At 57.9% G+C, this 27789-nt stretch overlaps 1 protein-coding gene across 1 annotated transcript; it reads right to left on the reverse strand.

Annotated features, from left to right (window-relative positions):
• Nucleotides 1-3308: 3308 nt before the first annotated feature.
• On the reverse strand, nt 3309-27670 carry TMEM201 (transmembrane protein 201). The gene is made up of 11 exons (XM_055306482.1): nt 27541-27670; nt 21114-21234; nt 20660-20854; nt 19227-19403; nt 17581-17930; nt 16766-16969; nt 11313-11542; nt 8264-8335; nt 7391-7690; nt 6443-6580; nt 3309-5428 (listed from the first exon to the last, which is right to left on the reverse strand). The coding sequence occupies exons 1-11, from the start codon at nt 27651-27653 to the stop codon at nt 5331-5333; spliced, it is 1998 nt and encodes a 665-aa protein (XP_055162457.1). The 5' UTR covers nt 27654-27670; the 3' UTR covers nt 3309-5330.
• Between the last annotated feature and the right edge of the window lie 119 nt (nt 27671-27789).

Genomic DNA, 27789 nt, shown 5'->3' on the forward strand with positions numbered 1-27789 from the left:
AGCTCCTGCTGGCTCCCTCCTTCATTCTTGTGCTCTTCCAACCCAGTCTCCATATTAGGCCCAGTGACCTTTTAAAAATGCACATCTGGGGGCACCTGGATGTCAGGCAGGCAGCCTGCTCCCCCTTCTGCCTATGTCTCTGCCTCTTTCTCTCTCTCTCATGAATAAAATCTTAAAAAAAATTAAAATGCACACTTGTTCCTGTCACTCCCTTGCTTGAATGCAGCATTGGCTTTCCCTTTGTTCTTAGGATAAAATCTAAAATCCCAGTGCCTCCTTCACGGAAGACTGCCTGCCCTCCTCCCTCCCTGGGCTCTTGCCACACTGTCCTTTCAATTCCTTGAAAGCTGACCCTGGGTCCTTTCCATAGGCACTGACTCCCCCATACAGTGATCTCAATCTCGTCCTTGATCCTCCTCTCCAGCCTCCTGACTCTTCACACCAGATACTGTGTCCCATGACCTCACTGCCTTCTGCTATGCATGTGCTGACCTGAGCCTGCCTCTGTTCTAGGTAGGGCTCCACTGAGCAGGACCATCACTGTTCCATGCACACGCTGGGGCCACTGTAACTATTGTGCAAATCTGGCTGGTGACGGACAGATGAAGGAGAGTGTGCCCTGGAAATCCTGGATCACTCCTCTCCTCCACCATGATCCAGCTCTCTCAGCCCACAAACTCAAAGCTGGCAATTGGGCACAATCCCACGTCAGCCCCGAAGCTAGCTGAACCCCAGTGCCTTAGCCTCCTCCAGGTTCCCCACACTAGGTTGCAAAAAATGCCCTGAGTTACTATCATAAAAACCACTTTGCAGGGGCACCTGGGTGGCTCAGTGGTTGAGCATCTACCTTCGGCTCAGTGAGGGATCCCAGGGGGTCCTGGGATCAAGTCCAGCATCCGGCTCCCCACAGGGAGCCTGCTTCTGCATCTGCATCTGCATTCTGTCTCTGCCTCTGTGTTTCTCATGAATAAATAAAATCTTAAAAAAACAACAAACCACTTTGCAGAGGTGGAACCACTCTAGAACCCCCGATGTGTCCTAACAGGGAGGTTCTTACCTCTGATCACCTCTCAGAGGGGCCATATCATCTAGGACCTCCCACTCCTGCTGCATAGAGGGGTCCCAGTGTCTCATGGATTATGGGTAAGGGTCCATATGGAAGGCTGGCAGTGGTTGTTGAAACTTTTTACAAAATCAGGAGAACTTTTCCCCACATAAAACTCAAGTGAAGCCCAGCATAGAAGTGGGGGTGCCGGGCACCTTGGCCCCCTCCCTTCATCCTCCTCCAGATTCTCCCTGGAGCCTGGGGTCAACACCATCTCTTCACAAATATTATTAGAACTCCAACCTGGTCATCTGTCCATCCCACCATGTAAACTGTCTGGTAACCAGCGGCCAGGTTTGCAAAGCAAATCAACTCAGGATTTTTGAAAAACAAACAGCAAAAACCCCCATAACTGCATAATTTTGTCTTTTCTATAGTGCAACCAGGCATCACATATAGAAAGCTTTAGAATCTTGATAAGCCGGGAACCCTGGGTGGCACAGCGGTTTAGCGCCTGCCTTTGGCCCAGGGTGCGATCCTGGAGACCCGGGATGGAGTCCCACGTCGGGCTCCCAGTGCATGGAGCCTGCTTCTCCCTCTGCCTGTGTCTCTGCCTCTCTCTCTCTGTGTGACTATCATAAATAAATACAAATTTAAAAAAAATTTAAAAAAATCTTGATAAACCTTTGATAGAATATTCCGACTCTCAAGAATTACCCAAGAAAAGCCTTACATATAGAAGAGGTAGGAGCCTACAGAGGCGACTGGCAGCTCCAATTACCAGTGTGGGGAGAACGGGCGTCTTCCAGGCCCTCAGCAGTGAGCAAAAACCACAGCAGTGCTGCACAGAGCAGCCTCTAGGAGGATGAGAAAGCTGACTCCATAGCCCGGAACAGCTTTATGATGGTATCAGAAGTGAAGTGACAAAATGCTGGGTGCAGAAAGATTCCATTTTTGTAAAAATAAATAAAATCTATCTATCTACCTATCCATTTATCCAACACATACATAGAAGAAAATCAGAAGAGTAGGCCCGTACTTTATAAAGTTGCAGGACTGGGAGGGATCTTTCTTGCTCACTGGTATTTCTGGATTTCCTACATGAATGTATTTCCCTTTTAGAAGAAAGCAACAAGAGATGTTAGTAGAGTAATATGAATACACCTAGGGATGGAAGAGAATCCCTCACAACACCGCCCCCACCTGGTTTCCTGCTCACAGCACAGAGCCCGGGGAGTCCTGGGAACCCAGGGTGAGGGGACACGCTTGTGGCTTGTGACTGTGGGAGCCGAGGGCTCCTCCTGTGAGCATACCCTGCAGGCTGGTTATGGACTTGGGGCATCACAAGGACCCTGGAAGTCTGTGACCTCTGGGATCAGTTTTGAGGTCCCATCTGTGAGCAGCTTGGCCCTGCCATCCCAGAGGATCAGCTTCTAGTCTAAGAATGACTGGCCAAGTCTCTGTCCCCACCAAATGCCACCCTCCCATCCTCCCCTTGGTGCTCACATTTGTTGGGCTGCCCCTCTGCACCATGCTGTGCTTTTATCACCCCCTCAAGTCTGCTACCTCAGACTTCAACTCAGCCCATAGTAACAGACCCCCACCAAAGGGACTTGCAAATGCTGCTCATCATAGTCTTGCTCAGGGCAGCATGGACTCTCAAGCAGAGTTTGCACATGACACAGACAAGGGCCACCCCGTGGGCCCTGCCCCTGGGCTGGGCTCAGCGTGGGTACAGTACAGCATCTTCAAGTGCTTTCTCCAGGCCCACCCTACACCTGCCCTTCACTGGGCCTGAAGTGAGGCCTCCTCACCCAGGTTGGGCAGTGTCCTGCACACCAGGACTGGTGCTGAGCCTCACTGCCAGGAGGGCCAGTGGGGCCCCTGGGAGGAGGCTCAGGAGAAAAAGGTCTCTTGCCCCTGGGCTCTGGGGTGGGGCTGGGGATTGCTGGTTGGGACAGGCTTTCCACCTAAGCCCTTGCTCATATTGTGCCCCCAAACACCCTCCTTGGTTCTATGCTCAGCAGACTCCTGTCCCCTCCCACTCAGGCCTGCCCCAGGTAGTAGGTCTCCTGTTCAAATCCCTTCACCTCTTGGGGATGCGGTCATGCTGCACTTGCCACCTGCACAGGAAGCCCCAGGACCCCACTCTCAAACCTGTGTTGGAGAAATGAAGTCATTTCCATCTGCAGCCAGGACCTCTACCCACCTGCTGCCAGGGCCTGGGCCACCCAAGTGAATAAAGACATGACGGCCTGAGATGTATAGTTCAAAGGTTGGTATCTTTTTTGGTTTCCTTTTTTGTTTTTGTAAAGAAAAATAAGGTTGTGTTTTTTGTTTGAAACAAAACATGAGGAAGCCCCCCCTCCCCACTCCGCCTCTCCCCTGCCCCTGCGAGGTGCTGTAACCTCCGGGCTTGGGCAGGAGGGACCAAGCTGGCCCAGACTGAGACGGGAGGCTGGGCACTGTGTTGAGGCTTCCTCAGAGCCACAGAGGAAGGGTGTTCGGGAACGGAGTTTGGCTTTGTTAGGCAAAAAATAAAATTAAAAAACTTGACACACATGCCCGCTGTACAAATGGGGGCCAAGAAGCAGCACCTCCAAGTTGGAATCATCTCTGGCAGTTGGACACAGGGTCCTGGTGCAGCCCCTGGCTCCCCATGCCCCGTGTTCTGGGGGTGAGACAGGGCAGGAAACAGCTCTCAGGACAGGAGTGGGGGGAAGAGGAGAGAGGGGGAAGTCAGAGCAACTCCTTCCCCACATGGTAAAAAAAACTCTAAAAAAGCACCCAAGGCTTAAAAAAACGAAACCTCCCTGGCAGGGAGAACTGGGGGCATCCTGCTTACCAGCAAAATGCCTTACCTGGCAAAAATGTGTAGAAAAATAAAATTAAACTTTATCCCTGAATGATAAAGACCCTTCCTCCTGCCCTCATGACCACCACCCTCCACCAGCAAGTCTCAGAATTCCCCAAGACTGCCAATTCCTCCCCGAGTGGCACAGGATTGTGCAAGACTGTGGCTGCCCACCCGTGTCTGAGGCCCCGGGGCAGCGGGGACGGGGTCAGGGGGGCCTTTGATGGCCACATGCACACTCGTTCCTCACAGCAGTGGGGCAGGGGGAGTCCCTGTTGCCAGACCAAGGGCCCGTCCTTTCTCCTCTCAGGGGCAGGACGGGACCCCAGCAGAAAGGCAGGGGTTGGGGGGCAAATGTGCAGTAGCAGTCGGAAGGGCAGTGGCAGGGCTGGAGGGCAGTGGGGTGGGAAGGAAAGCCAGCTGAGTTGGCCTGAGACAGAGGTCACCCTGAGCCCACCGTGACAGCAGAATGAGACGGAGGGGAGGAGGTTCACGGCAGGGCAGGGGCAGGGTCCACTCCCATCTGAGACCTGCAGGCTGGCCCGGGCCTGTCCCGCAGGGCAATGCAGGCCAAGGGCTGGAGCCTCCCCTGTGGGCAGTGTGTGGAGGAGGGGCCCAGAAGCACAGGCCAGGAAATGGGGTAGGGGGCTCTGGGTAGTGTTCTCAGTGTCACAGGGCTGCTGCCTGGGAAGGGCACTGGAGGTAATAAAATGGGGGCACGAGAGGCCAGAAGGGTGGCTGGTGGGGGCGGGAGGGGAGGTGCTTACACTAGAACTCTGAGGGGCCCTGGGCTGGGGACCCCCGGTACCTGCCTGCCCACCAGGAGAGCCAGAAGGCAGGCTGGGCCTGGAGCTGACAGGACAGAGCAAGGCAGGGCCAGGTACTGCCTGTCCTCAAGGGGGCCTGCCCAAGGTCTGTTCTTCACGGGGCAGGACTGAGGATGAGGGACACGGGGATCACCCTCCATCCTCCCCCAGGGAACCTGAGGTGGCTGTAGTGGGATAGAAGTACAGTACGGAGATGTGGTCCTAGCCCGTGGCGCAGGGTCATGAGGCAGCCCAGCGCCTGCTGCAGGTACAGTAGTAGTGGCACGTCGGCCAGGTAGGCTGGGCAGTTGGGGGGGACTCCAGGGTCCTGTAGCCCCTCAGGGACCCCTGGCTTCGGGATCAGGGTCAGCACCAAACACAAGAGATGTCAGCCAAGGAGACGGGCAGGGAGGAGAGTGACCTCACGGACCAGGCTCAGCCCTGCGGTCTGTTAGGTGAGGAGGAGGGATCCCGAGCACAGGACGGGCCCAGTGAGGTCAAAGGCCCTGGAGAGGACGGTGGAGACAGCCCTGCAGGGAGGGCTCTGAGGCCGGCAGTGGTGGAAGCAGCATGCACCTGGGTGCCTCGGAGACCCTCTGGGCGCTGGGAGGCTGCGGACCACAGGTCAGCGCAGAATCTGGTACAGGTAGGCGGAGGTGAAGAACACATTGGCAGCTAAGCTCACGGCCAGGAGGCCCCGGACCAGGGAGGGCCTGAAACGACCTTCGGGAGAGAGCAGAGAGATACAGTCAAAGGGGCAAAGGTCAGAAGAGGGACCTGTGCGTGGTAGGGTTGCTGTGCAGCAGATCACCAGCCCAGCCCCCCAGAGATGCTGCTGTGGGGCCCTGCGGCCCTGCTCCCAGGGCTCTCCTGGTACCCAGAGAGACCCCTAAACCTGGGGTCACCTGGTCAAGTCCTGCCTCCCCCAAAGGCACCTCATTTCCTGAGCTCATGCTACCCGGCAGCTACTGGGCCAGGGTGTGTCCCGTACTTGTATCCTGGTGAGAGGGCCAGGAGTGTGTCCCCCACTTTACAGACAGGAAACGGGGGCTTTAGGGCAGTGAGTAGTACCGTGCCCAGGCTTCAGACTGGGGCTCCCCGCTCCAGGTCTGTGTTCTGGGTCTCACTGCTGCTGGGTCGCACCCCAGACTGGCTGGATTTGGGGGCAGCACCTATTTCCAGTCAGTTCAAAGGTTTCTTTGCTAAAAGACTTGTCGTGTACACGTCAATCCATCTTCCCCACATACATGTCCCTTGAGCCCTCCTAGGGAAAACACGGGGCGCTGGCTCTTGCGTGCCAGGCACTTTACAGAACCAGGATCTAGTCTCATACCCGGCCCTGCAGCCCGCAAGCAGAGGAGCCGGGATTGGAACCCAGCAGGTCCGTGCCCCGCGGTGCACCAGGCTCTCCAGGCCCGCATCTTCCCAGGGCCGTGCAGGAAGAGAAGCCACCGCCCAACATGGCAGCAGCAACCTCAAGATGTGGCTGGCACGGCAAAGAAACTACATTTTTTACTGGCATTAAATGCTCATTCTGTTAAATTTAAATAGCTCCCTGTGGTCAGAGATGCTGTTCTGATGCAGATCCAGACCCTGATCTGAGGGTGGGGCATGCCATCTGCCAAGTCGTGGTCGGACCCAGAAGGTGCTGGGTCCCCCATCACTCGAGGGCCCAGGACAGCTTGCTCTCTCAGGATTCCACACAGACCAGGAGGTGATGGGGGCTGCAGTACAGACCTCTCCAGGCAGTGGCCTCCTCCACGCACCCTTGGGTGGTTGTGTCCACCACACAGGTGGATGACTGGGATGAGTCATCCTCTTTCTTGATGGAGCGGCTGCTGCAGGCACTGCCTCTTTCTGGCACTGACCTCATGTCTGCAGAGAGAGAAGGGGTGTCTCAGAGGGTGCCCACAGCTCACCCCCAGGGACAGACATGGGCAGCTCTACCTCCAATCCCAGGACTGTCCTTGGATGTGGCCAGCCAGCCCTGGCCATCCCAGCCCACTCGCCCTACTCTGGGCAATGGAAGGCCAGGTCCTCGTTCATATCCCGGCTGTGTAGCTGCCACGAAGGGAGCTGGTTTTAGATCAGGAGCAGCAAACTGCACGGCCAACAGGTGCTGACAGATGATGGCCACAAGTGAGGCTTCCAGACGTGGGGCAGGGGGTGACCGAGGCGGGGACGTGGGATCTCAACTTGCCCTTCCACCTGTCTGGCCAGTATTCAGAGCCACTGTGGCCAGATCTTCGGACATTGTAAGAGACACAGGAGATCCACACATTCATGTGAAAGTCCTAAATTTTAAAGGTTGATGTTAAAAATTTAAGAATTAAAAAATACTTGACAGGACAATCACCATTTGAGCAAAACAAAAATATCTGTGACCAGACAGATGCAGGCTAGCAGGGTATAATGCATTTTTGATCCATCCCAAGGAACAAAGGACCCTCCAGGTCAATTGCAAGAGAAGAAAATAAAACCAGCCAACGGAGGGCAAGGTCTTGGATGGTCCAAGGTCCCCAAAAGCCAGGCCAGGAGTGTCTGGAGCTTGGGAGGGTGGCTGCACATGCTTGGATAAGAGCAAGGACAGGCCCTGCGTGGCCTCTTGCCTGCACGTGACCAGAGACACCGTCACAGCTCAGCTGGGCTCTCTTGTATCCCAGGAGGGCGATCAGAGGGTCGTACCCACAGTGAGCTTCGTGTCCTGCGCCGGCGATCTCTGTGGGACCTGGGGCGGCTCGAGGGGAAAGAGGCTGCCGTTGTGGGGCGAGTGTTCGTCTGAGCTGCTGGGTGTGTTGGGCACCTCCCCGGGGGGTGACGGAAACAGCAGCAGCTTCTGCCCCTTCAGGTTGAGCCGGGCCGGGCTGATGAGCGGCCTGCGGTGGCGCAGAGAGCCGGAGCTGGAGGCCACGGAGCCGGCCACGGAAGGTGCTGGGGAAGGGAGTGGGGAGGAGGGGCAGTATCCCGACAGCAGAGAGAAGTAATCTGGAAGGCAGGAGGACAGAAACGGCGACTTCTGGTAAGAACGGTAACAAGGATGAGTGCTGCCTACTGTCACAGCTACGCTTGCTACAGCAGCTGTGCTCCTGCCACTTTTCCTCTAGAAACCCAAGAAGAAAGGCAAGGCCGGCCCAAGGTGGGGGACAGAGGGAAGCCTGCCAGAAGCTGAGAGAGGCCAGAGGATCACAGAGCCTTAGCCCCGTCCCCTTCTGTCTGCCAAGGGCACTGAATTAAGCTCCACTAGACCGAGCCCTGCTGATGGCGGGATCCTCAGTGCGTGTATCCATCCATCATCACTGAGAAGGGGATGGCATTATACCTAATCCTGGAAACTATCACGCCCATTTCACAGAAGAGCAAACTGAGGCACAGGGGTGAGTCACTTGCTCAGGGCTGCACAGCTGGGAGGCATGGGGCTGAGGCTTGAACAAAGGCCCTCGTCAGATCCTAAGGCTCATGGTTAATCTCGCTGCTGGTCCCCCGCTCCCTCCAACTGCATGCTCGGGAAACTTGGGCCCACACTGTCCCCAGCGAAAGCAGCCACCCCGTTCTCCTTACCTGAAACAGGAACCTCTCCAGAGCGAGACACCTGAGATGGCGGACGGCTCCCGCTGAACAGATACCCCGAGTCTGAAGAGGAAAGAGGAGGGTGAGACATATCAGGCCCATGGTGACGACAGCTGCCCACCCTCTCCATTGTCCAGTCCCTGCCCTGCTGACATTTAACCTTTGTCACTCACGTCAGGCCTTCACGGAAACACAGGCTCTCAACTGACTCCCTGAACTACTGTCTGAGATATGCTTGGCCTATGCTTAGTTCACGGAGAAAGAAACAGACACCAACCCTCTCCCCACCACCTGCACCTGCTGGCCTGTACTACACCTCAGGGAGGACTGAACTTGCTGCTTTTCCTCAGTGAAGCACACCCCGAGGGCAGAGACACCACCCCAAGGGTCCTATGTTTCCCCAACACTCAGGTGGGAGCTGAATGTGGAGAGATTCAGCAACCACCATGTGCTGTCATGAGCGGCTGCTCCTCCACTGCCCGTGGGGCTATGAGGGTCCCTTGGTCACAGCGCACCTCCTGCCCCTTCCCTCACAAGGCCCAGCAACAAAGACCCGGCCAACCCATGTGTCTGGGTAAGGGTGGGCATGTGGCCCAAGCACAGAGTCCTTTCCAGAGCCCGCTCTATGGATGCTAGGAGAGCAGTCTCTTTGTTGGGCATGAGCTATAGGGATGCAGGGATGAGGACAGCAGCAGGAAGGAACAGAGGCAAGGAGGGTGAGAAAGAGAGAAACAGGAAATGGGAACCTGGCCTGGTGCCTGAGCCCCAGACTACCAGCTCCTTTTGGTTACCTAAGCCAAGGAACTGCAAAAACTCATCCTCGATGCCCCTGGCAGTGGAGACCCTGGGATCCCACCTGTCACCAGACATTTTGAGACCAGCCTATGCCCCACCACCCCAACCTCCAGCCTCACAGGGCAACAGGGAGGCTGCGGGTCCTCCACGATGGGTGTGAGGCCCTGCCTCAATGGCCTGCACTAGCTCTAGAATGCTACCCTCCCCTCCTGAGGGGCTTGAAATAGAAGCTCCCCAGCTCGGGCCACCCGGGGTTAGCATGCACAGAGAGCCATCCAGGAGAGTCAGGCCCAGGGCAGGGCTGCTCCTGGCTGGGCAGGTGCTGGGCTCCTGGTGCCCTCAACAGGCAGCCCACTCTCTCCCCAAGTTTTCCTCAAGACCCACAGGGAACAGAGAGGGATATCTCTGCTAAGAGGGTAAAGGAAAATTATCCTACTGTCAACTCGGGGTATAAGCAAAATGGCCTTTAGTCACCTTGGAGGAGCTAGGCCTCCAATTGCTGCTGTTATCAGCATTCCTATCCCATTATAATAACTTTAGTCATGTTTGCTAAAGGCCCTGTTCTAGAAGCTTCTCTGATATCATGCCCACCTCAGCCCTGAGGCACAACCTCTGGTTCTAGATCCTCCCAGGGTCTTGGGCTGGGGGCCTGCTTGGCCTGGGGCTCAGTTTTTCAACCCTGCATTTGCCCTGGCTCTCCCCAACACGGCCTTCAGAAGGCTCTGGCAGGACTTGAAATGAGCTGTCCCTACCTCGGGCCCAACCAGCCCCACCGCTACCTGGAAGCTGGATGGACACAGCTCTAAGAATACTCTAGGGGGAGGGCCCCAGTCCCTAGGCCTCCCAGGTTCCCACACTCAGGGAATTTCAGGGTCTCCCCTCACCTGCCAAGGGCTGCTCACAAAGAGTCCAAAGAGGCCTCATCAACTCTGCTGAATGACCATTCCCGGAGGAGGGTGCTGGTTACACTGCTGGTTACACAGAACCATCTGGCATCCAGGTGTCTGTACTTGGGGCAGTCACACCTTCTATCCTACTCTGAAGGCCTTGAACCCTACCCACTGTGTGACCTGCCCTCTTGTGGTGTGACCCACCCTCTACCCAGGAGGACACGGGCCTGCACACACCAGGGCTGCAGGATGCCTGAGCTCAGGAGCCAGATGACTGGGTACAAAGCCCAGCTCCAAGCTTGGGGGGCGGGGAGGGGATGTGACTGAAGTTCAGAGGGCATGTGACTGGAGCTGGAGTCCCCAAACAGGTAGAGCTGCTGAGGGGCTGAAACGGGAATCCGGGACTCTGACTGCAGGTTTCCAAGCCCAGATTAACCAAGACACCGTCCACATTCTTGGAGGCTGGGATCCTGCCTCATGATGTCCTGCTCCCAAACCTGCGCCTCCCAGGAGCCAGTCCCTAGGACACATCCCAAGGAGGATGCAGCCTAGTCCGCCCAGGTGGCTTCCCCAAGCGCTGAGGGCCATCACAGAGTGCTCGCCATGCTCTGAAGAGGAAAAACTGGATTTAATTTATAACTGACCTCCCAGGAAGATTCTGCTGGAGAAGGGGAAGGATAAAACAAAGTCTCTTGTGCCAGGGCCCATGTGCAGCAAGCGGTCAAGAAGTGGGGCAAATTTTCCAGCCCCCAAGGCCTCAAAACAATGGCAATAATAATGACAGCAAGAGGGGTGGTAAAAGAGGATGCCCAATGTGCGTGGATGTCTCAGTGCCCACAAGGTGCCAGCTGCCCTTCTAGAAGATGCTTTGAAGGTATCATCACCTCATTTGACACAAACACCCACAGGCAGGTTCTGCTACTAGCCTCATTTTCTTTCCTTTTTTTTTCTTAAGATTTATTTATTTGAGAGAGAGACAGAGAGAGATCGAGCACAAGCAGGGGAATTGACAGAGGGAGAGGGAGAAGCAGACTCTTCATTGAGCAGGAAGCCTGATGCAGGGCTCGAACCCAGGACTCTGAGATCATGACTTAAGCTGAAGTCAGATGCCCAACCAGATGAGTCCCTCAGGGGCCCCCTAGCCTCATTGTCTTTGAGGGAAACAGGCTCAGAGTGATAAAGCCCCCTGGCTCAAGGCAGCTAGCTACTGAGCGGACTCGCCAGGATTTGAGGCCAGTTCCGCACATCTCTACAGCAGGAGCTCTAACCACCCTCTCACCCACATCCCACCCCACACTCAGTCAGCGTCTCCCTGCCCAGCCCAGCTCACCCTGCCTGGGCTGAGCACCTCCTACCTGCTCGAGTCAGAGAGGGGATGGTTCCCAGTGAGAGTGCCCGGCTGAGGCGGCCTGGCAGCGAGGAGGGCGAGGCCCGTCGAGGAGACCGGAACAGCTGCTGGCTGGCAAGTGGCAGGAAGCCAGGCGGGCTGGGGATGAACAGAGATGCTGCAGGGCCCGCGCCTGGGCATGGCACGGCTAGGTTGGGGCTCGTGGGGAAGAGGCCGGCCGAGTCTCTCGGGAAACACCTGCAAGAGCCCGTCGGGCACGGGAGACAAGAGGAGGGTCAGCCCCGGGAGGCCCTGGAGGTGGCCTCCACACAGGTCCCGTCCCCTCTCCCCTGGTGCCAGGTGGGGCCGGAGTCGGGGTCCCAGGGAGGCGTGCGTTAGTTGAAGCAGAAAAGCAGTCCAACCGCATTCACGCCATTAGGAGCGGGTGGCTGGGAGGTGCCAGCGTGACCCACCCCTCCCTGCATGCCCCCTCCGATCCCCCTCAGCTTTCACAGCAAACTAGTTCCACTACTGGTCTCGGTATTAAAGTGACACTGTCGCCCTTGCCAACCTCATGCCAACCCTTTGCCTTGAAGTAAAAATGTTCAACCCTGTGCCAGGTGCTCAACGAAGGCCTTGCCACTCTGTGCTCCATGCCCAGAGCCTCTGGACAGGGCGGCTGTGCTCGGGGAGCCCCCTGCTCCACAGGGCCGGGCTCCAGGAATCCCGTTGCTGCTCCCTGGTCTCGGACACTCCTCTAAAGCCCCTTGCAGAGCTGAGGGGGAGGTGGCCAGGCGTTGGACTTCCCGGGGAAGAGGCTCTTGCGGGACACAAGCCTAACAACTCAAGCTTGGAAAAGACCAGTAAACCATTGCAAGGTCTGCCCCAAAGACTGAAGGTGACAGTGTCTCTTTAACTCGAGAATGGGACAAATCACACAATAGGACCTGGTGGCCCCAAGCCAGATTGTCAACCATGCTTCTGATTAAGGCAACCGATTACAGAAGAAGGGAAGGGGCAGAGGCAGTTAATACATTAGTCCGCCGTCTGGACGGAGCTGGGGGAGGTCCAGCCTTACCTCAGTCCCAAGGGACAATTGGGGCCATGGACAATGTGCCGACGGAGGGGCAGGCTGGCTCAGGCCCTGCAGCAGAGCCGGGGGCCTGCTAAGGGACCCACCCCACACCCACCGTGAACAAATACTCAGGGCACTGCTAGCTAAACTACACTCCGCTGACTGCCCTATTTTCACTCCTATCCCTCCTTTTAAACAAGTTCTATAAGGCGAGTGTAATGTCCACCGCTGCCCTCCTAGAGGGCCTTCCAAAGTGCCAGGAGGCTACCTGGATGTCAGAACCAAAGGCGGGGCCTTGGGTTTTGGGGGCATGGGGAAATCGTGGCAGGAACTCCTCAAACCAATCGCCAGGAGGTGGGTCTGGCCAACTCCAGGCTGGACGAGGCCGCACTCCATGTGCCAACTTGTTCTGCCCAAGCCTGACACCCACCTCCTTGCCCCCCAGACACCTGAGGAAGGTTCTGTCTCCATACAGGTCGATTTTCTGTCTCCACACAGGTTGTCACTGTAGAACTGGGTGTGATACCATCTGGCAGGATGGTGCTACTACTGTGGGGAAAGGTGAGGTGGGGGGCCACCGAACTCACAGCAGGGGCAGGGGACATGCACTGGGACCTTTGGCCAGTTGGCTCTGATCACGTGTGAAGGAAGCTCTGTCCCCTGCTGGGCCTGAATCTCCTAGAGGACCCACTGGGGGCAGGGCACGCTTGGGCCTGTCCAGCAGATGGCAGCAGGATTCTGAGCAGGCTTTCTGTGCCCACCCCTGCCGCAGAGCCCAAGGCCCACCCCCAGTAACCAGCAAGTGAGGGGAGAGGCTCCATGCCAGGCTGCGCAGCTCAGAGGTGGTCAGCTGTGCCCAGAAGCAGCTTCCAGGGTCTTTCCAGCTCTTCCCTTTTTCCCAGATCCTGCCCACACTTGGGGCCACCCTAGTGCTTAAAACTTGAGTCTCTCAGCCATCTGGCACAGAGCTGTTCCCAATCTGATTCCCTAAGAACACTGGCACTGAGGAGACAGCTCTTTGGTCTGACCCCTCTTGCTGTGACATGCAGTGACATCAGTCAACTAGCAGATACTTGTAAAGGGCCAAGCGAGCTCTCATCATGGCTCTGCAGCAGACGGTCCCTGGGAACCTCTGCCAGGCTCCAGAGAGCTCCAAAGTATCTATACTTCCTTTGGCAAGGGTTCCCCCCAGACCACCCTGCACCCTCAAACACCATCTCAGAGAAGCACTCAGCCCATAACCCAAGTCTGTACATCCACTGGGATAAACAGGTTCTGGGATGGGTCAGGCGGTTGTACTGTATCCCAGCTGACACTAAGGGGGCTGTCCAGTCTTTTCGACCCAATCCCAGTCCCAGACAGGAACGGAAGGAGAGAAAGGACTACATTTTAAGCAGCAGTTTATTGAGACGGGGGAAAATATGACCCAGCAGGACATGTGAGGGCAGCTGGGCCCCAAGCAGTTGGCGGCCATGTTGCCAGCACCCAGACCTGACTCCTGTGGGCATGCCTGTACCCCAAAATCCCCTTACCCTGCCACAGAAGCCTCTGAAGGAACGTGAAAGAACAAACAAAAAAGACATGGTACCTGATGCCCACCGGTAAAAGCAGAGCCCCGGAGGCATTTATTGAAAATACAGCACGAAAAACACAACATCTATGGCCAAGAGTTATGGTTACAGCAGAGAGAGTCACCGGCCGATCCTCCGCAGTTCTACTACACAACCAGAGAGGTTGGGACACTTGGCCATGGTCACGGACAGAAGGGACACAGGCTCCTCCCGGGGCGGGTGCGTCCAGGTGGCTGCTCAGCCCATGATGGGGACCCCAAATTCGGAGAGAGAAGACAGCCTCCCTCATGTCTTGGAGATGGTCACCCCGACCCCAGGTGATCTGACAGTTGTCCCCAGTGGAGGGGACAGAGGTCCCCAGTAGGGCAACACGTTTCCAGTTAATAAGCCACGGTCCCAGTGGTGCCAGCACTTCCTCAGCGGTTGCCAGTAAACATCAGAAGGTGCTAGAATATGCTCCAAATAACGAACTTTAAAGGACAGACAGGTCATTTTAAAAAGTCACACACAACTCTAAAAAGCCCAGGAAGCCTTGCTCCGATGAGGCTCATCTCATGAGGGTGTCTTTCCCTCCCCACTAGAGGGCAGGAAAGACATCTGCTCAGCAGGGGCTCCTGGCCAGCAAGAGAACTGGTTACGGTTATTATAAATAATTTAACTTAAATACACACATACACACAGATGTCCTGCTTCTACACAACGCCAAGAAACGCAGTAATTAGCATCACACTGTCAAGTTTCCTTGAGAATGGGAGATTCCGTATACAAGGGCATGCACAGCTAACAGACCACTGGCTCTCAGCCTGGTACCTGCGGCCGCCCCTCCCCTTGGGCGGGCTGCCTGGGGGTGACGAGCTAGAAGGGGGGCCATCTCCTCCCCAACCTCGGCCAGGCCAGCAGGGCCTGCTCCCGGTTCAGCATGCTCCCTGCTCGTCAGTCACCTTGTACCTCACCCTCCACAGAGAACAAGTAGAGCCCAGCCAGGAGGGGCCTTGACTGAGGCCACACAATTGAGGCTACACTGGTACAGGGGCAGCTCTGGACCCACCCAGGGGCCAGGGTGGGGCACAGGCTGCTGCACAATATGGTGAGTGGTGCGGGGTGGCTTCTTAGGACCCCATCAACGTAAGGACCTGTGACGGTGGGGCCCAGGCTCCACGAAGGGCCTGCCCAGGGTGCTCTCCCTCAGGCTCTGGCAGCTGCTGTGACCCTCACGTGCATGGTATCTGCTTTGCCTTCTCCCGCTTCAACGTGTAAAGTGGAGTGGTTGGGACCCTTGGGATCGCATCTGGAGGGGGACTCATGCTCAGAGTGATGAGTGGCAGGGCATACTGGCCCCAGAGGGAGTCATCAGGGTGCACAATGCAGGAAGAAACAGCCTGGGGCTGCTCTCCCACTGGGCTGGCACTTCTGTTTCCACAGGGTGTCCACACCAAGGTGAGCACTCAGAGGTCCTGGAGAAAGGTCGACCTCTCATTTCACAGATGGTAAACTGAGGCTGGAAAGAGCACGGGCCTGGCTAGGATCAGCTAGTGAGAGGCAGGTGTGCCTCTCCCCGGAGCGGTGACTCTGTCCCTCCCCTCCCACCTGACCCACAGAAGCAAAAGCTACCCCACAGAGAACTGGAAAGCAGGAAGCCTCGGCAGCCTCCATCAGGGGCTCCAGGAGCCAGGAGGGTAGTGGTGACAAATGAGGGCAAGGTGACAAATGAGCTGGTGTCCTGGGTGTCGCTCTTGGGCCCTCGCCTTGTGCTATCCACACGCAGTGAGAACTTTCCCCAGGCATCATATGGGGGCTAAGTGGAGGAACTCCCAGGCATGGGAGTAAGGGCACAGGCCAAGAGTACTCGGGCCTCTACTGCCAGCCTTTGCTGGCGACGCCTGCACCCTAGCCCCTGCAGGGGTGAGCAGAGGGCTCAGCCAATACGATAGGGCCCTGCCCTTTTAGGGCAGAGCCAGGCACGTCTCAGAACAGGGAGCAGCTTGAGGGTGCCCTAGTTCTGTCCTAGCCCACAGCAGTGCCCGAAAAATAGACGGATAAAGTAAAGACTGCTCAGATCCCCCAACGACCTGGCTGCTAAGAAGACACTTGCTGGCCACAGAAACAGGATTCTCTACTGTCCACCTCAAGAGTCTCACGCCACACTCATGGTCAGGCCCAGTCTGGACCCAAGAATTGCATTCTCCATTCCTGGGAAAGGAGGCTGGGGGACAGTGGGTCTCGGGAAGCTCTTAGGGGCAGCCCTGTGTCCTGCTGGTTCCCTGCTCTGTGAGGGTTGGCTGGACTACGGTCAGGACTAAAAGGATAGAGCAGAGAAGTGATGTGAGGACAAGGTGGGGGGGCTCTGTTCTGGCCCCTGCTCAGCCGCACCTGCCCATGCCAAGCAGCCTGAGTAGGCCATGCGCCAAGGGCTCAGCCTGCAGTCACTGTCACCAGCCCCTGAGCCCGAAGCTCGGGGATGGAGCAAAGTGAGAGGAGAGGCAGACAGCAGAGACCTGACCCTCACCCCCAAGTGTGAGAACCAGGAAAAGGGCGTGGCCAGGGTGGGGGCTCTAGGAGCTGCCCACTGGAGACCCTGGGTCAGAGGCAGGCTGTGTGAGTGCCGCCTGTGATCCAGTCTCAAGGCAGCAACAGGGTCTTTGGCCAGAAAAATGGCGGCAGTGGTGGGCAGCTAGAGGACACTTGGAGGGTGGCTTGGTGGTGCCGGAAAGGGCAGGGAGCTCTAGGCTGGGCAAGGGCAGGAGTGAGGCAGGTTAAGACGCAAGTCAGAGGGGCCCTGCTCTGGGCCTGTCCGTCCGTCTGTCCTCCCCCCACAGTCACTGCTGCTTCTCTGACCTTCGGGGCCGGAACCTCCTTGGGCCTGTCGCCTTCCTTGTGGCCACAGCTGCCGTGAAGCCCACCAGGCAGCACAGGGACGTGGTGCTGAACTTGAGTGTGTCCAGCCAGCTGGGGGAGGCAGCCTGCAGGTACTGCTCAGTCAGGTGCAGCCCCAGCAGCAGGGCCCATAGGCAGGTGGAGAAGGCGTCAATCCGCCGGAGCCTGTGGGACAGAGCACAGGTGGTGGTGAGGGCCCATGGCGTCAGGGTAAGAACCCACCCCCTCCTGCCACTTCCTCCTATGTCTGTCCCTGGCCCCGCTCAGAGGTCAGAGTCCAGGGTCGAGGAAAGTGTGGGCCTTTGACTCCCACTCCCAACATCCACATGCTATGTGACTCTGAATGGGCCTCAGGAGTCCGGCCTATAAACCTGGGTGAAGGACCCTCCCCTCAGAGCTGCTGAGGTGATGTGGACAGCATCCAGCACAGGGTCTCCAAAGTGCACGGCGGGGGAGCCCACTGGTCATCCAACAACCAGAGAGGTAGGAGGTCATCACCACCCCAACTCTGCAGATGAGGAGTCAGATGGGGGGAGAGGCATGCCCCATTTGGCCTAAGTACATAGGAGAAGGTGGCTGGCCAGCTCTGAGTGCCACCACTCCCTCAGGCAGGCCCTTGCTTTCCTCTTGCCCCCCAGGCTCCCAGCCACTGGAGAAGAGGAACCACGTCGTGCTCCAGCTACATCATGGAGCTTTACCCACTACTGCACGCCCAGCACAGTCTCTTAGCTTCAACTCCTTCCACCAAGTCCTGCCCTGCCTGGATCCCCACGCACCTGAGGCGGCCAGCCAGAAGCATGGCCAGCAGGCAGGTGAGCAGGCCCAATGCCACGACGCCCATCTGGTGGCTCTGCCCGAAGGCCCAGGCCTCGCGTAGCTTCTCTGCCGCGTGCTCGGGCAGCAAGCCCAGCAGCTGCTGCCAGCCCTCAGCCCCAGGGCCAGTGCTGTTGTCAGGTGTGGCTGAGCCATTACCACCGGGCGGCAGGGCTGGGGGCAGAGTGGCCTCAGGGGCAAAAGGGTTGCTGGTGCCATAGAGCGCAACGGTCATCAGGAAGGTGCAGGCCAGGAAGGCGAGGGCACGCAGCATGATGACCTGGACTGGGGCCTTTACCGCAGATGAGAAGCTCTGCAGGAGAGAGAAACTGGTGAGCAAGGTGGCCAGAGCCACTGACAATCATTCTTGGTGCGCACTCTGCAGAGGTCTGGCAAGGGCCCCAGAGCGCGTGCAGAACAATCTACCTGGTTTCAGGGGTGCCTGGGTGGCTCAGTCCATTAAGTGTCTGACTCCTGATCTCAGCTCAGGTTTTGAGCTCAGGGTCCTGAGCTCAAGCCCCACTTAAAATTAAAAAAAAAAAAAAATAAAAAAAAAAATTCCCATCTGGTTCCTAATGGTCAGAGATGGAGTCTTACTCGGTCTTAAATTCTCATGTACTCCCAGCTTTGTTTCTAGGTTTACTGCTGTGTTCCACTGATCTGTATCCTTTCTTGGCCTTCACCTACTGTGAAAGTCACTACGCTGGGTAGGCTACAGTTCTGCTCTGTTCTTTAGAAAAACCCTTATGGTATTATGGTGACCTGTTTTTCCTATTAAGTTTTTCAATCATTTTGTGAAGTTCTCAAAGTTTCTACTATGAATTGGCATTATAATAAACACAGAGATAACTCAGGTCAAAAAGAAGTTAAACACAGCAATAAGTTGTTTGGTCTAGGAACATGGTGGTGAGGAGGAAAGCCAAAGGTCAGCACTTCTGGCTTCCTGCTGTGCAGAAGTGGGTGTGCAGGCCAGGGCTGTGGTCTTGTGGTCAGGGGCCTGGGTGCAGACTGGAAACCACACACCAACTGGACAGAGAACACATCTGGGCACCCCACAGGACAGGCAGGAATGCCTCTGGGGTGGATGGTTTTACTGCTAATTCCACTTACTATTATATCAGAGTTTTTAAACCAGGACATTCCATCCACTTAGCACAGTGATAGTAACTAAAAATAATTTTAGCCAGATAGTCCTGTGTTCAAATCCTGGTGTGTGTCCCTCAGCCAGCTATGGAACCCCCAAGTTTGACTTCCAGCTGTGCATGGGAGTCACAGAGCCAAAGGGTGTACCTGCCATGTAGGGTGCTGTGGGGAATGCATGCCAGTATTGGGGAAGTGCCCAGGTCCAGCAGGGCTCTCATAGACCTCCCCCTCCCACTCAAGAGCACAAATACAGGTGTATTATGAGACTCTTGGGACACCTACTAAGGCTGATGACCCCAAGGGGCCTGGGGACAGGGTGGGAATGGGGCCCCCCAGAGAAGGCTACTCCCCCTGGGGAAAGGATCCCAGCTTGGCAGAACTGCCCTCCACCCACAGGGGCTCCGCCCTCTATCTCAGACTTAAGGCTGTAACTCCCTGAATGCCCTGCGGGGTGCCTCGCTCCAACCTGCGTGCGGGTCTGGTCAGCCTCCCGGCGCCTGAACTGCTGGCTGAGCAGCAGAGCGCGCAGCTGTCGGTTCTGGTGCTTGAGGTAGTGCTCGACGGCCGCCTGGCATGGCCGGCACAGCTTGTACATCTGCTCCAGGTGATGCCGGTATACCTCGATCTCCTCGTCATACCTGCCCTGCACGGGAGTGGGGGCGACAGAGGCTCAGGGTCCTTGGCAACCGGGGCTGCCCCTGGCGAGCAGGTCAGATCTGAGTTCTCTGGCAAGTGGGGTGACCACGAGCAAGGTGTCCCTGCTTGGATTAATGCCCTGCTGCCTGTGGTGATGTGGGCTACTGAGGGTAGGGCTGGCTAGCACATGGTAGGGGCCCATGGGTGACAGGAACCTCTCTGCCAGGTTCTGCTGCCACATAGGATGCACCTGGAGGCCAGGAGCTCAGGACACAGCCCCTGCTTCAGGCTTCACTCCTGGGCTCCAAGGCTCCAGGAAGGCACGTGAGTCACAGGAGAAAGAGCTCTAGCCTCACGATACTTAGATGTAGACAGAACAGCCCAGAGACAGGGCCTACCCCTTTCCTCAAGACCAAGGGTCCAGAAAACACTACAGACAAAGGCTTTACAGGGAGCTGAAGGGTCCTTTGGGCTTTAGAATAGCTCAAAAGATTCGAGTCTCATCTCTCCTCCCTCCAGGGAGGGAGCAATACATTTCTCCTTCCTCATTGCTGGAGGAGCCAAACATTTCAATCTGCGGCAGCCACGAGTGTTCAGTTTGATCTCTTCCTGGGCCGAATATGCCAGCACAGCTGCTCTGGTTGCCAAACTGCACATGTCTTCCCTTCTTTATGCAAGTCTCCCTTGCCCAGCCAGGACTCCCACGATATTCCTCCCTGCCCACAGGACTGTGGGAAAGCCAGAGTCTCTGGGCTCCAGGTGGACTCTTCTCCTGTTGCTTGGGGAACCCCCAGACTTAGGTGAGGCCTGGCAGGGGGCAGGCAGGCAGGATGTACTAGCTAACCAGGCTGCTGGGCTCCAAGGCAGGAGCAAGCTCCTAATACCAGGCTCCTTTTCCAGAAGTTGGGAGTGTCTTCTGACAACTCCAGAGCAACTGCCTGCCCAGCCAGTGGACAAGACTGACTTGGACATAGACAAGATGGGTCCAGGAGAGCCTGAGTGGGAGCCCAAGGATCCTACCTCCCCCTGCACAGGGCCAAACCCCCTGCAGGCACTGGAGTTTCCAGGTTGTTTCTGCACTTGGGAGCCCTAACAGCAGCAACCATGAGACAGGAAGGAGGGCAAGAAGCATGTTCCAACATAGGTGGAAGAAATCACACGCCCGGAACGTGGGGCTGGCGCGGGCCGGATGAGGAGGGGGCCCTCTCTGCCCCTCCCTACAGCTGCTCTAATGCACCCAGCCCCTTGCTGCGCCCCCCTCACCTCGTCACGTGGTGCGAAGGCAGCCAGCTGCTTGATTTTGGTGGTCTGGTGGTGGCTACACCTCCGGCACAGCAGCACCTGGCTGCTCACCCACTGTTGGGGCTGTGTGGGGGCACGGGGGCCAGGTGTGCTGCTCACCACGTGGTTCAGGTGCTCCATGTACTGGGCAGGGATCGGCTTGTTGTAGTCGCCATTCTGGGAGTTGGGGGGAAAGGGACCGGAGTTGGTGGGGGAAGTCCCCCACCCCCACCCCAAGCAGGAGAGCCTCCCTGCCAGGTCAGGCCCCCATCTAGCGACACTCCAGGGAAGTGTCTTCAGAGCTAGAAAGATCTGGGTTTGAACCCTGATCTGCTACTTGTAGTGGTGTGACACTGGCCAAACCACCTCAGCTCCCTGGGCCTGTTTCCTCTTCGTCAGAGGAGGGGGTGCCCGCCAGCCCCAGACAGGCCCGCACCTCCTGGAAGCCGTTGTACTGCTCGCAGTGGGGACAATCCCAGCAGTTACGATTCCCATAGGGCACGACTGTGTCCTGGTTGCAGAACCAGCAGTTCACGATGGTGTGTGTCGGCTTCATCCTGCGGATGAGGACAGAGTAGAGTCAAACAGAAGGGCTCTGCCACCTGTACTAGGGGACCAGAGAAAGAGCACAGGAAGTAGGATGGGAGACCCAGAGCTGGCGACACGGCGGGCTGGAGGAAATGATTGGGCCAGGATGAAGGGCTTGGCTGCATGTTGATTGCTTACCAGTCAGACCAGCAAGGAGGCCGAGGCTGGGCTGAGCTGAGCTTCTCCACAGGCCTCCAGGCAAAGCCTGCCCTGCTTGTGCTCCCCCACCTCTACCCCTGGTGTCCTGGGGCTTAGGCAGGGGTGGAGTGGGAGGATGGGGGAATGGGTTATAGGAGCCAGGGCAGGCCAAGCCATAGGGTCGACAGTGCCCAGGTTCTAGGACCACCCACCCAAGGCTCACAGACCTTGGGCTTGTCCTGGGCTATATGAAGAGTGTTCTTTGGGGAGTTTCCAGATGGCAGGAGCCTCCTGTGTTCCATAGATGAAAACCCCAAGAGAGCGAGGCCAAGGAGACTGAGGGGTGGAGACCAGAGACAGCTGCTCAGGCTGGAGCCAATCGTCCCCGCTGGAGGGGACAGGGCAGGCAATCCACAGTGGCCCTTGTTGGCCACATATGTGGTGACAGGTGGGGTCTGTAGGGTAATCCTGGCCCAGACACTGGGGGATCTGTTCTCTGGGCCCCTCCACCCACCTCACTGACTGTGAGGTGGAGTGGGGGGAGTACAGCAACTGCCCAACAAACTCCTCCAGTCCAGGGACCTAGAAACAATGTAGGCAGTGGGTAGCAGCTGCCTGAGCCCTGGGGTCCTGGCCTCACAGCTCCTGTCCTCCCTCAGAGGCAACCTCCAGCTCTGGGGCACTGCCTGGGCCCCTGCTGTAGCACACTCATGTGTGCTGTCCACAGGGCAGCATGACCTCAAGCTTCCTGGCCTGCCCTGGCAGAGTGTGAGCCATCACAGAATCTGCGTTCCGTGTTACTTCGATCCAACAACATGAGACACATAAAGGTGCTCTGCAATGCCAAGGGCCAGCTCCATCACTCTCCTGTCCCTGGGCCTGCCACTGTCCTGATACCGCAGCTACCTCCTGGGCTAGCCCCTCCACTGCCCCCCCATCGACCATGGGTAGGCTTCAATCTTACCCCCTGACAACTGGGGACAAGAGCATGCCAAGGGTGGAAAGTACGTAACAATGCTGGCCTAAATGCCTAATAAATGGTAATGAGCCTGGGAAGGGGTGAGGGGGAGAGGCAGACATGCAAGGAAGGACCCAGGGTACATGAGGGCACCCTGTATCGCCCCTAGCAGCCACAGCAGCATACTCCTTGCCTCTGCTCAGGTCAAAGCCCTCATGATGGATAAGGGACCACCACATCTTGTCAACAGCAAGAGGCCAGAACAAGGCCTAGAAACGGCAGCACAGCCCTGAGGTCATGGTGGCCTCTGGGGAATGTCATCTACTTCCTGGAACCTCCACTGCTTTGGGGGATAATGGGGACAATGATAATCCTTGCCCCAAAAGGAGGCCACTAAGAGGATCAAACCAGGGCATTTAGGAAAGTGCTGAGCCTGGCAGGTGGCTGGCGTGAGGCACTTGGACAGCTTCACTGGGCTCCAAGTAAAGAGTGGTTGAAGGCGGTGCCAGGCAAGGCAAGAGGTGTGGAAACCTGTTCCACCGAGAGGCTGGCACTTGGCTTTCCCTTCGTCAGTCTGCACCTGCTTTGCAGGCATCTCTGTGACAGAGCAGGGGCACATCCCAGTGAGTGACGATGCAGGCTGAGAAATCTCTCTCACCTGACGTGGGGGCCCTTCATCCTCACCATGGGTACCCTCACCCCCGCAAGCCACACCTGGCCTATGGAGAGAAGCCAAGCAGAGGAGCTGGCAGCCTCGGCATAAAGAACGAGCCAGGCAGGAGATAAAGGCGGCGGCCCGGGGACCCACGCGACTGAGCAGAACCTGTGGCTTCAGTCCCGGGGAGTCCCTGAAGCCCCTCCTGCCCCAGAAAGCCATCATTTCCACTCTGAGCCTCCAGCTCTGCTGCTCAGGAAATGAACCTGGCTTGGAAGTGGGTGGCAGGAAGGGGAGGTGGGGGATTAGCTCTGGTCCCTGGGGCCGTCAGGGCAACCAGCACTTTGGCTCCTGTTGCTCTCACCCTGTGGAAATCCCTGCCCAGGGTGGGGGGACCACCCGCCACTGAGGCCTCCCTCATAGCTCCTATGTGGCCTGTCCTGAAAAGGCCCAGGGAGCACTGGAGCTCCCCACTCAGCGCTGCCCCTCCCAGGGCTCTCCCACCTCCACCTCCACCTGTATCAGGCCTGACATAGGAGTGTTAGGGTCTATTCTGAGCCAGCTTAGCGCTGGTCCTGCTCTTGCTCAGGAAAAGCCTCCCTCCCCCCCTGCCAGGTCCTCATACAACCTCCAAACCACTTCTCCCCAAGCCAACAAATGCATCCCAGTGAGGCTCTAGGACAAACTACTCTGAGGACTGGACAAAGTCTGAGGTGATAAGACAGCACGTCCCTGTCCCACAGGCAAGATGGAGATGGGCCCTGGCCAGGTCACCTTAGGGAGGAAGGTTGGGCCCCAAGAGGTGGGCGGACAGGAGGATCTGGAAGGGTTCACCCAGTTTCTGCTACCTGCATGCTTAACTCTTGGGCTCTGCTGGAGCTAGAGGCAGCCTGAGGAGGTCTGAAGCATCTAGGAGCAGGCTAGGCTCCTGGGGAGAAGCAAGGAGTAGCTACATGCTCTGGTCCCACCTGTCCACAAGCCCTAAACATACACACTGGGAAAAGAAAGGTGGACACATGACCTCAACAATGGTATCACCCTATCAGCCCTGATGGACACTTAGTTAAAACAAAGTTTGTGCCTTGACTTTCCTACGATGGGGGTGGGGACATCTAGGAGTGAGCCCACCACTCTAAGGGATGCAACTCTAGGTCCTTGGCACCTGCCCTGAGCCTGGCACTGTGCCACATGGAGGAGACATACGGATGGTGCTTTGTCCCTAAGCGGGCTCAGAGGCTGGGGAAGACTGTTGTGGCAATGTTTCTGCCAGGCCCTCAGAAGGGCCTGGCACACAGCTGAGGACTCCAGGCACCGCATGTTGGCTGCGTGAAATCTGGGAGACTATCTCCGTGAGAATCAGGTTGGTTCCCTCAGGAACCAGGAGGTTAGCCTTAGCAGGGCCCCAGGAGGACAGCCCCCGACAGCCTCACAGGTGAGGGGGGCCTTGCTGGACCCCCACGTGGCTCCTCATTTGCTCCTCTGTGCCCTGTGGACAACATATGTTGTCCTATCCAGCCAGGAGAATTGGAGTAGGTGTCTCCAGGGTCACAGGACCAGCAGCACCAAAAGCAACCTGGTACCTCCAGGCCTCCTGCCCATCCTCAGGGCAGTCCTGCCAACACCAAGATAGAGAGCCCCCAAATCCACCTCTCTGGCCTGGGGATGGCAGACTGCCCTCCTTCACCTCAGTACAACCCATGTGTACTGAGCACATGCTAGGCTCACAGGGAGACAGGAAATGAGCAAGGCTCTCCACTTCTGACCTGGACATGAGGAGAATGACAACTTCACAGGGCAGCTAGTGACAGATGTCACAGGATAGGCCAACAAGCACAGCATTTGCTGTTACCCTACAGAATGGGTTTGCTGGTGTTCATACAGGCGGGACCGCTGGGCTGGGGGTGGGGTGGGTACACCCAGCATGCATCCAGGGCGTGGTGGCCCCTTGGCAAGTGTGCAGGACCAGGGGAGTGTGGCCAGAGGTGGCCAGAAGGATTCTGGACACCAGGATGAGGCTCTGCTACTTAACGCGGGAAGACTGCTCTTCTCTGTCTCCAAACCCCAAGAAGTAGATAATTTAATAAACACTCATGGTGCTACAGGAGGCCCGAGGCCCTCAGCAGGGATGTGCTGGCCGAAGACAGATCCTGGTGCTGAGAAGCAGTCTGGAGCTGGGCGTCTGGGGTGGGGGAGGCACAGGCAGCCATCACGACCACCTGGAGGCAGGGCAAGCTAGCCCAGGGAAGTGTAACTCAGCTCCCACCCCGGGCTGACAGTGGTGGCCTCCTGTGCATGCTCCGCGAGGACCCAGACTGTGCGGCTTGGTTAGGAGCTGAGGAGCTAGGATGGATCTGCTATTTAACAGAGGCAAGAGGAGGGCAAGAGCCCAACCCTCCAGGTCCTGGTCCCCTCACCTGGAGAATGGGTTTCTCAAGGTGGCGGCGTGCAGGTGCTTACGCAGGTCATCAGCACTGAGTTACTAACGATCCGGTCAAAACCGAGGCTCTGGGAGGGCTGCAGCCTTCAGAGAAGTGGCCTCAGGCCAGTCTTTGCTCTATATATGTCTCTGCCAGCTCTGTGCTGAGCCCACAAACATCCTACCTGGCCACGCCGCCTTCCAGAAACAACTCTCCTCACACATCTTCCCAAGGGTCACTCAAGACCCATGGTGGAGCCAAAGCCACTGTTCCTCACTGTCCGGGTGTTCGCCCTGGTGGAAGGAGATGGACTCAGTCTCTGCAGGGCTGGTCTTGCTTCTGAATCATGACAGTGGCCAATTTATGATGGCCAGATAAAAGCGAGTGCTTTTTGAAAATTTCAGAGCCTCCTGGGAAAAGTCTGGTCCTTCTCAGCCCAACCAAGGGGCCCCCATGCCACACCATGACTCTGGTGTCGTGCTGCTGGAGTGAAATGGCCTTCCAGGGACTCTCCTGGCTCCTCTCGGACCAGCCTGCCCAACAATGCACCAAGTCTCCAGATTCCTATCTCTGGGAGAGGCAAAGTGGTGGCCAGTAGTCCAGGAGGGGAAAACAGGACCCCTGAGAGCAGCCACAGCTAAAGACAGAGGAGCCTGAGGCACGGTGAGCAAACCCAGTCCAAATTCAGCCGCACTACACTCAGTGGAAGCCTGGCCCCGGCTCTGATCCTTGGTGTAACTGGGAGGCAGGGGTGTCACAGGAGACAAGCTGGGCCCTGGACTCCCCCACTGCTGTCCACACACTCTGGGAACCAGAGCAAACTGCCATGTGCTCCTGCCCTTCAGTTCCCTCACGTATAAAGTGACCGCTTTGAACCAGCTGGTCCTGGAAGGCCCTCCAGCTTCCAGAAATTGGGCAGGAACTGGGACAGTGGGAGACGTGGGGGTGTCAGGGACCCGGAGCGCTGGGAGCTCCTTCAATCCTCTCTTGGGAGGCCACCCCCTCCTCAAGCCTGCCAGTCTGGCTCACCCTGCAGACACCACCGATGCTCCAGCCCCCACCCTCCTCCAGGAAGCCTGTGACTCAGTGGCCCTCACTTCTTTCTCCCCTGGGTGAGCAGCAATATGTAGTGGCGGTTAAGGAAGAACCACCAGACTGCCCAGGTTCAAACCCCAGCTCTGCCGGTCGCAGCTGAGGGACTGCAGGCAAGTTCCTTCTCTTCTTCCATCTCATGTTGGAGCTTTGCGGGGTCCCTTGCTGAAACTATAAAGCCACCCATTTGGCCCCCAGAATGTTCTCACGACCCTTTTCCCCCTGTCCTCGGAGAGGCTGGATCAGATACAGAAGCAGCTGGGCTGCCCCGGAGGCCCTGCTGAAGCCAGAGGCCACCCTGCTTTCATCCCCCACCATGGAGGCCCCCCAGAGGTGCAGGCTCTGAACAGGGGTCACCGTGACGCTTGAGCCCCGTCAGCGCTGGGGCAGCCACCCACCGAAGCCGCCAAGCAGCAGCGGGAACCCCAGCCCATTGAAGAACATTAGGTTTCCCCGCTCCTGGAGGCGGCTCCTGGAGGCGGCACGGCCGCGGGTAGGAAAGCAGGCTCCGGGGCCGGCCGCTGCAGTGCACACGGTGGCTCTCCTAGTTCATGACAACGTTCTTAGCTCTTTTGTCCCTCGGCTTCCTTCTCTAGGGGGAGCTGGGGTCGTGACTCTGGGCCCCTGGGACGGCGTGTGCAGACCCGGGAGTGCCAGCGAGAACCAGCCCCCCACGGAGCCCGAGGCGCGGAGCGGGGCTGACGGCGGGCAGGAGCGCAGCCCGGGCTCCGCGGCCCTCCCGCAGGGTGCCGGGGCGGCGGGGGGCGGCCCTGCAGTCTCCGTGGGGGAGGAAGTTTGTGACCCACGCGCCGGCCGCGCTCGCCCGCCCCGCATTCCTGCGCCCGCCGCGCCCGCTCCCCGGCCGGGCCCTCGGGGGCCGCGCGTGGGCGCACAGGCTGGGCCCTCGCCGCCACGCCGCGGCCTCGCGGGCAGGGAGGCGCCGTGCGGCCGCGGAGGGAGGCGGGAGGGAGGCCGGCGGGCGGCGGGCCGGGGCGCGTGGGCCGCGCGCACTCACCTCCGCGCGATCCGGTAGAGCAGCACGCCGGCCGCGGCGCACGCCGTGACCCCCAGGCCGCCGGCCAGGCCGGCCGTGGGGCAGCGGGCCAGCAGCGCGCTCACTCCCTCCATGGCTGCGCGCGCGGGCGGCAGGCAGGCGGCGGCGGGCGGCGGCGGGGGGCGGGCGGCGGGCGGCGGGCGGCGGCGGCGGCGGCGGGGCTGGGGGCCCAGGGCCGCAGGCGGGACGCGGGGCGGCGGCGCGCGCCTG

This window comes from Nyctereutes procyonoides, unplaced genomic scaffold, assembly GCF_905146905.1.
Source record: "Nyctereutes procyonoides isolate TBG_1078 unplaced genomic scaffold, NYPRO_anot_genome, whole genome shotgun sequence".
In the NCBI taxonomy this organism is placed as follows: domain Eukaryota; kingdom Metazoa; phylum Chordata; class Mammalia; order Carnivora; family Canidae; genus Nyctereutes; species Nyctereutes procyonoides.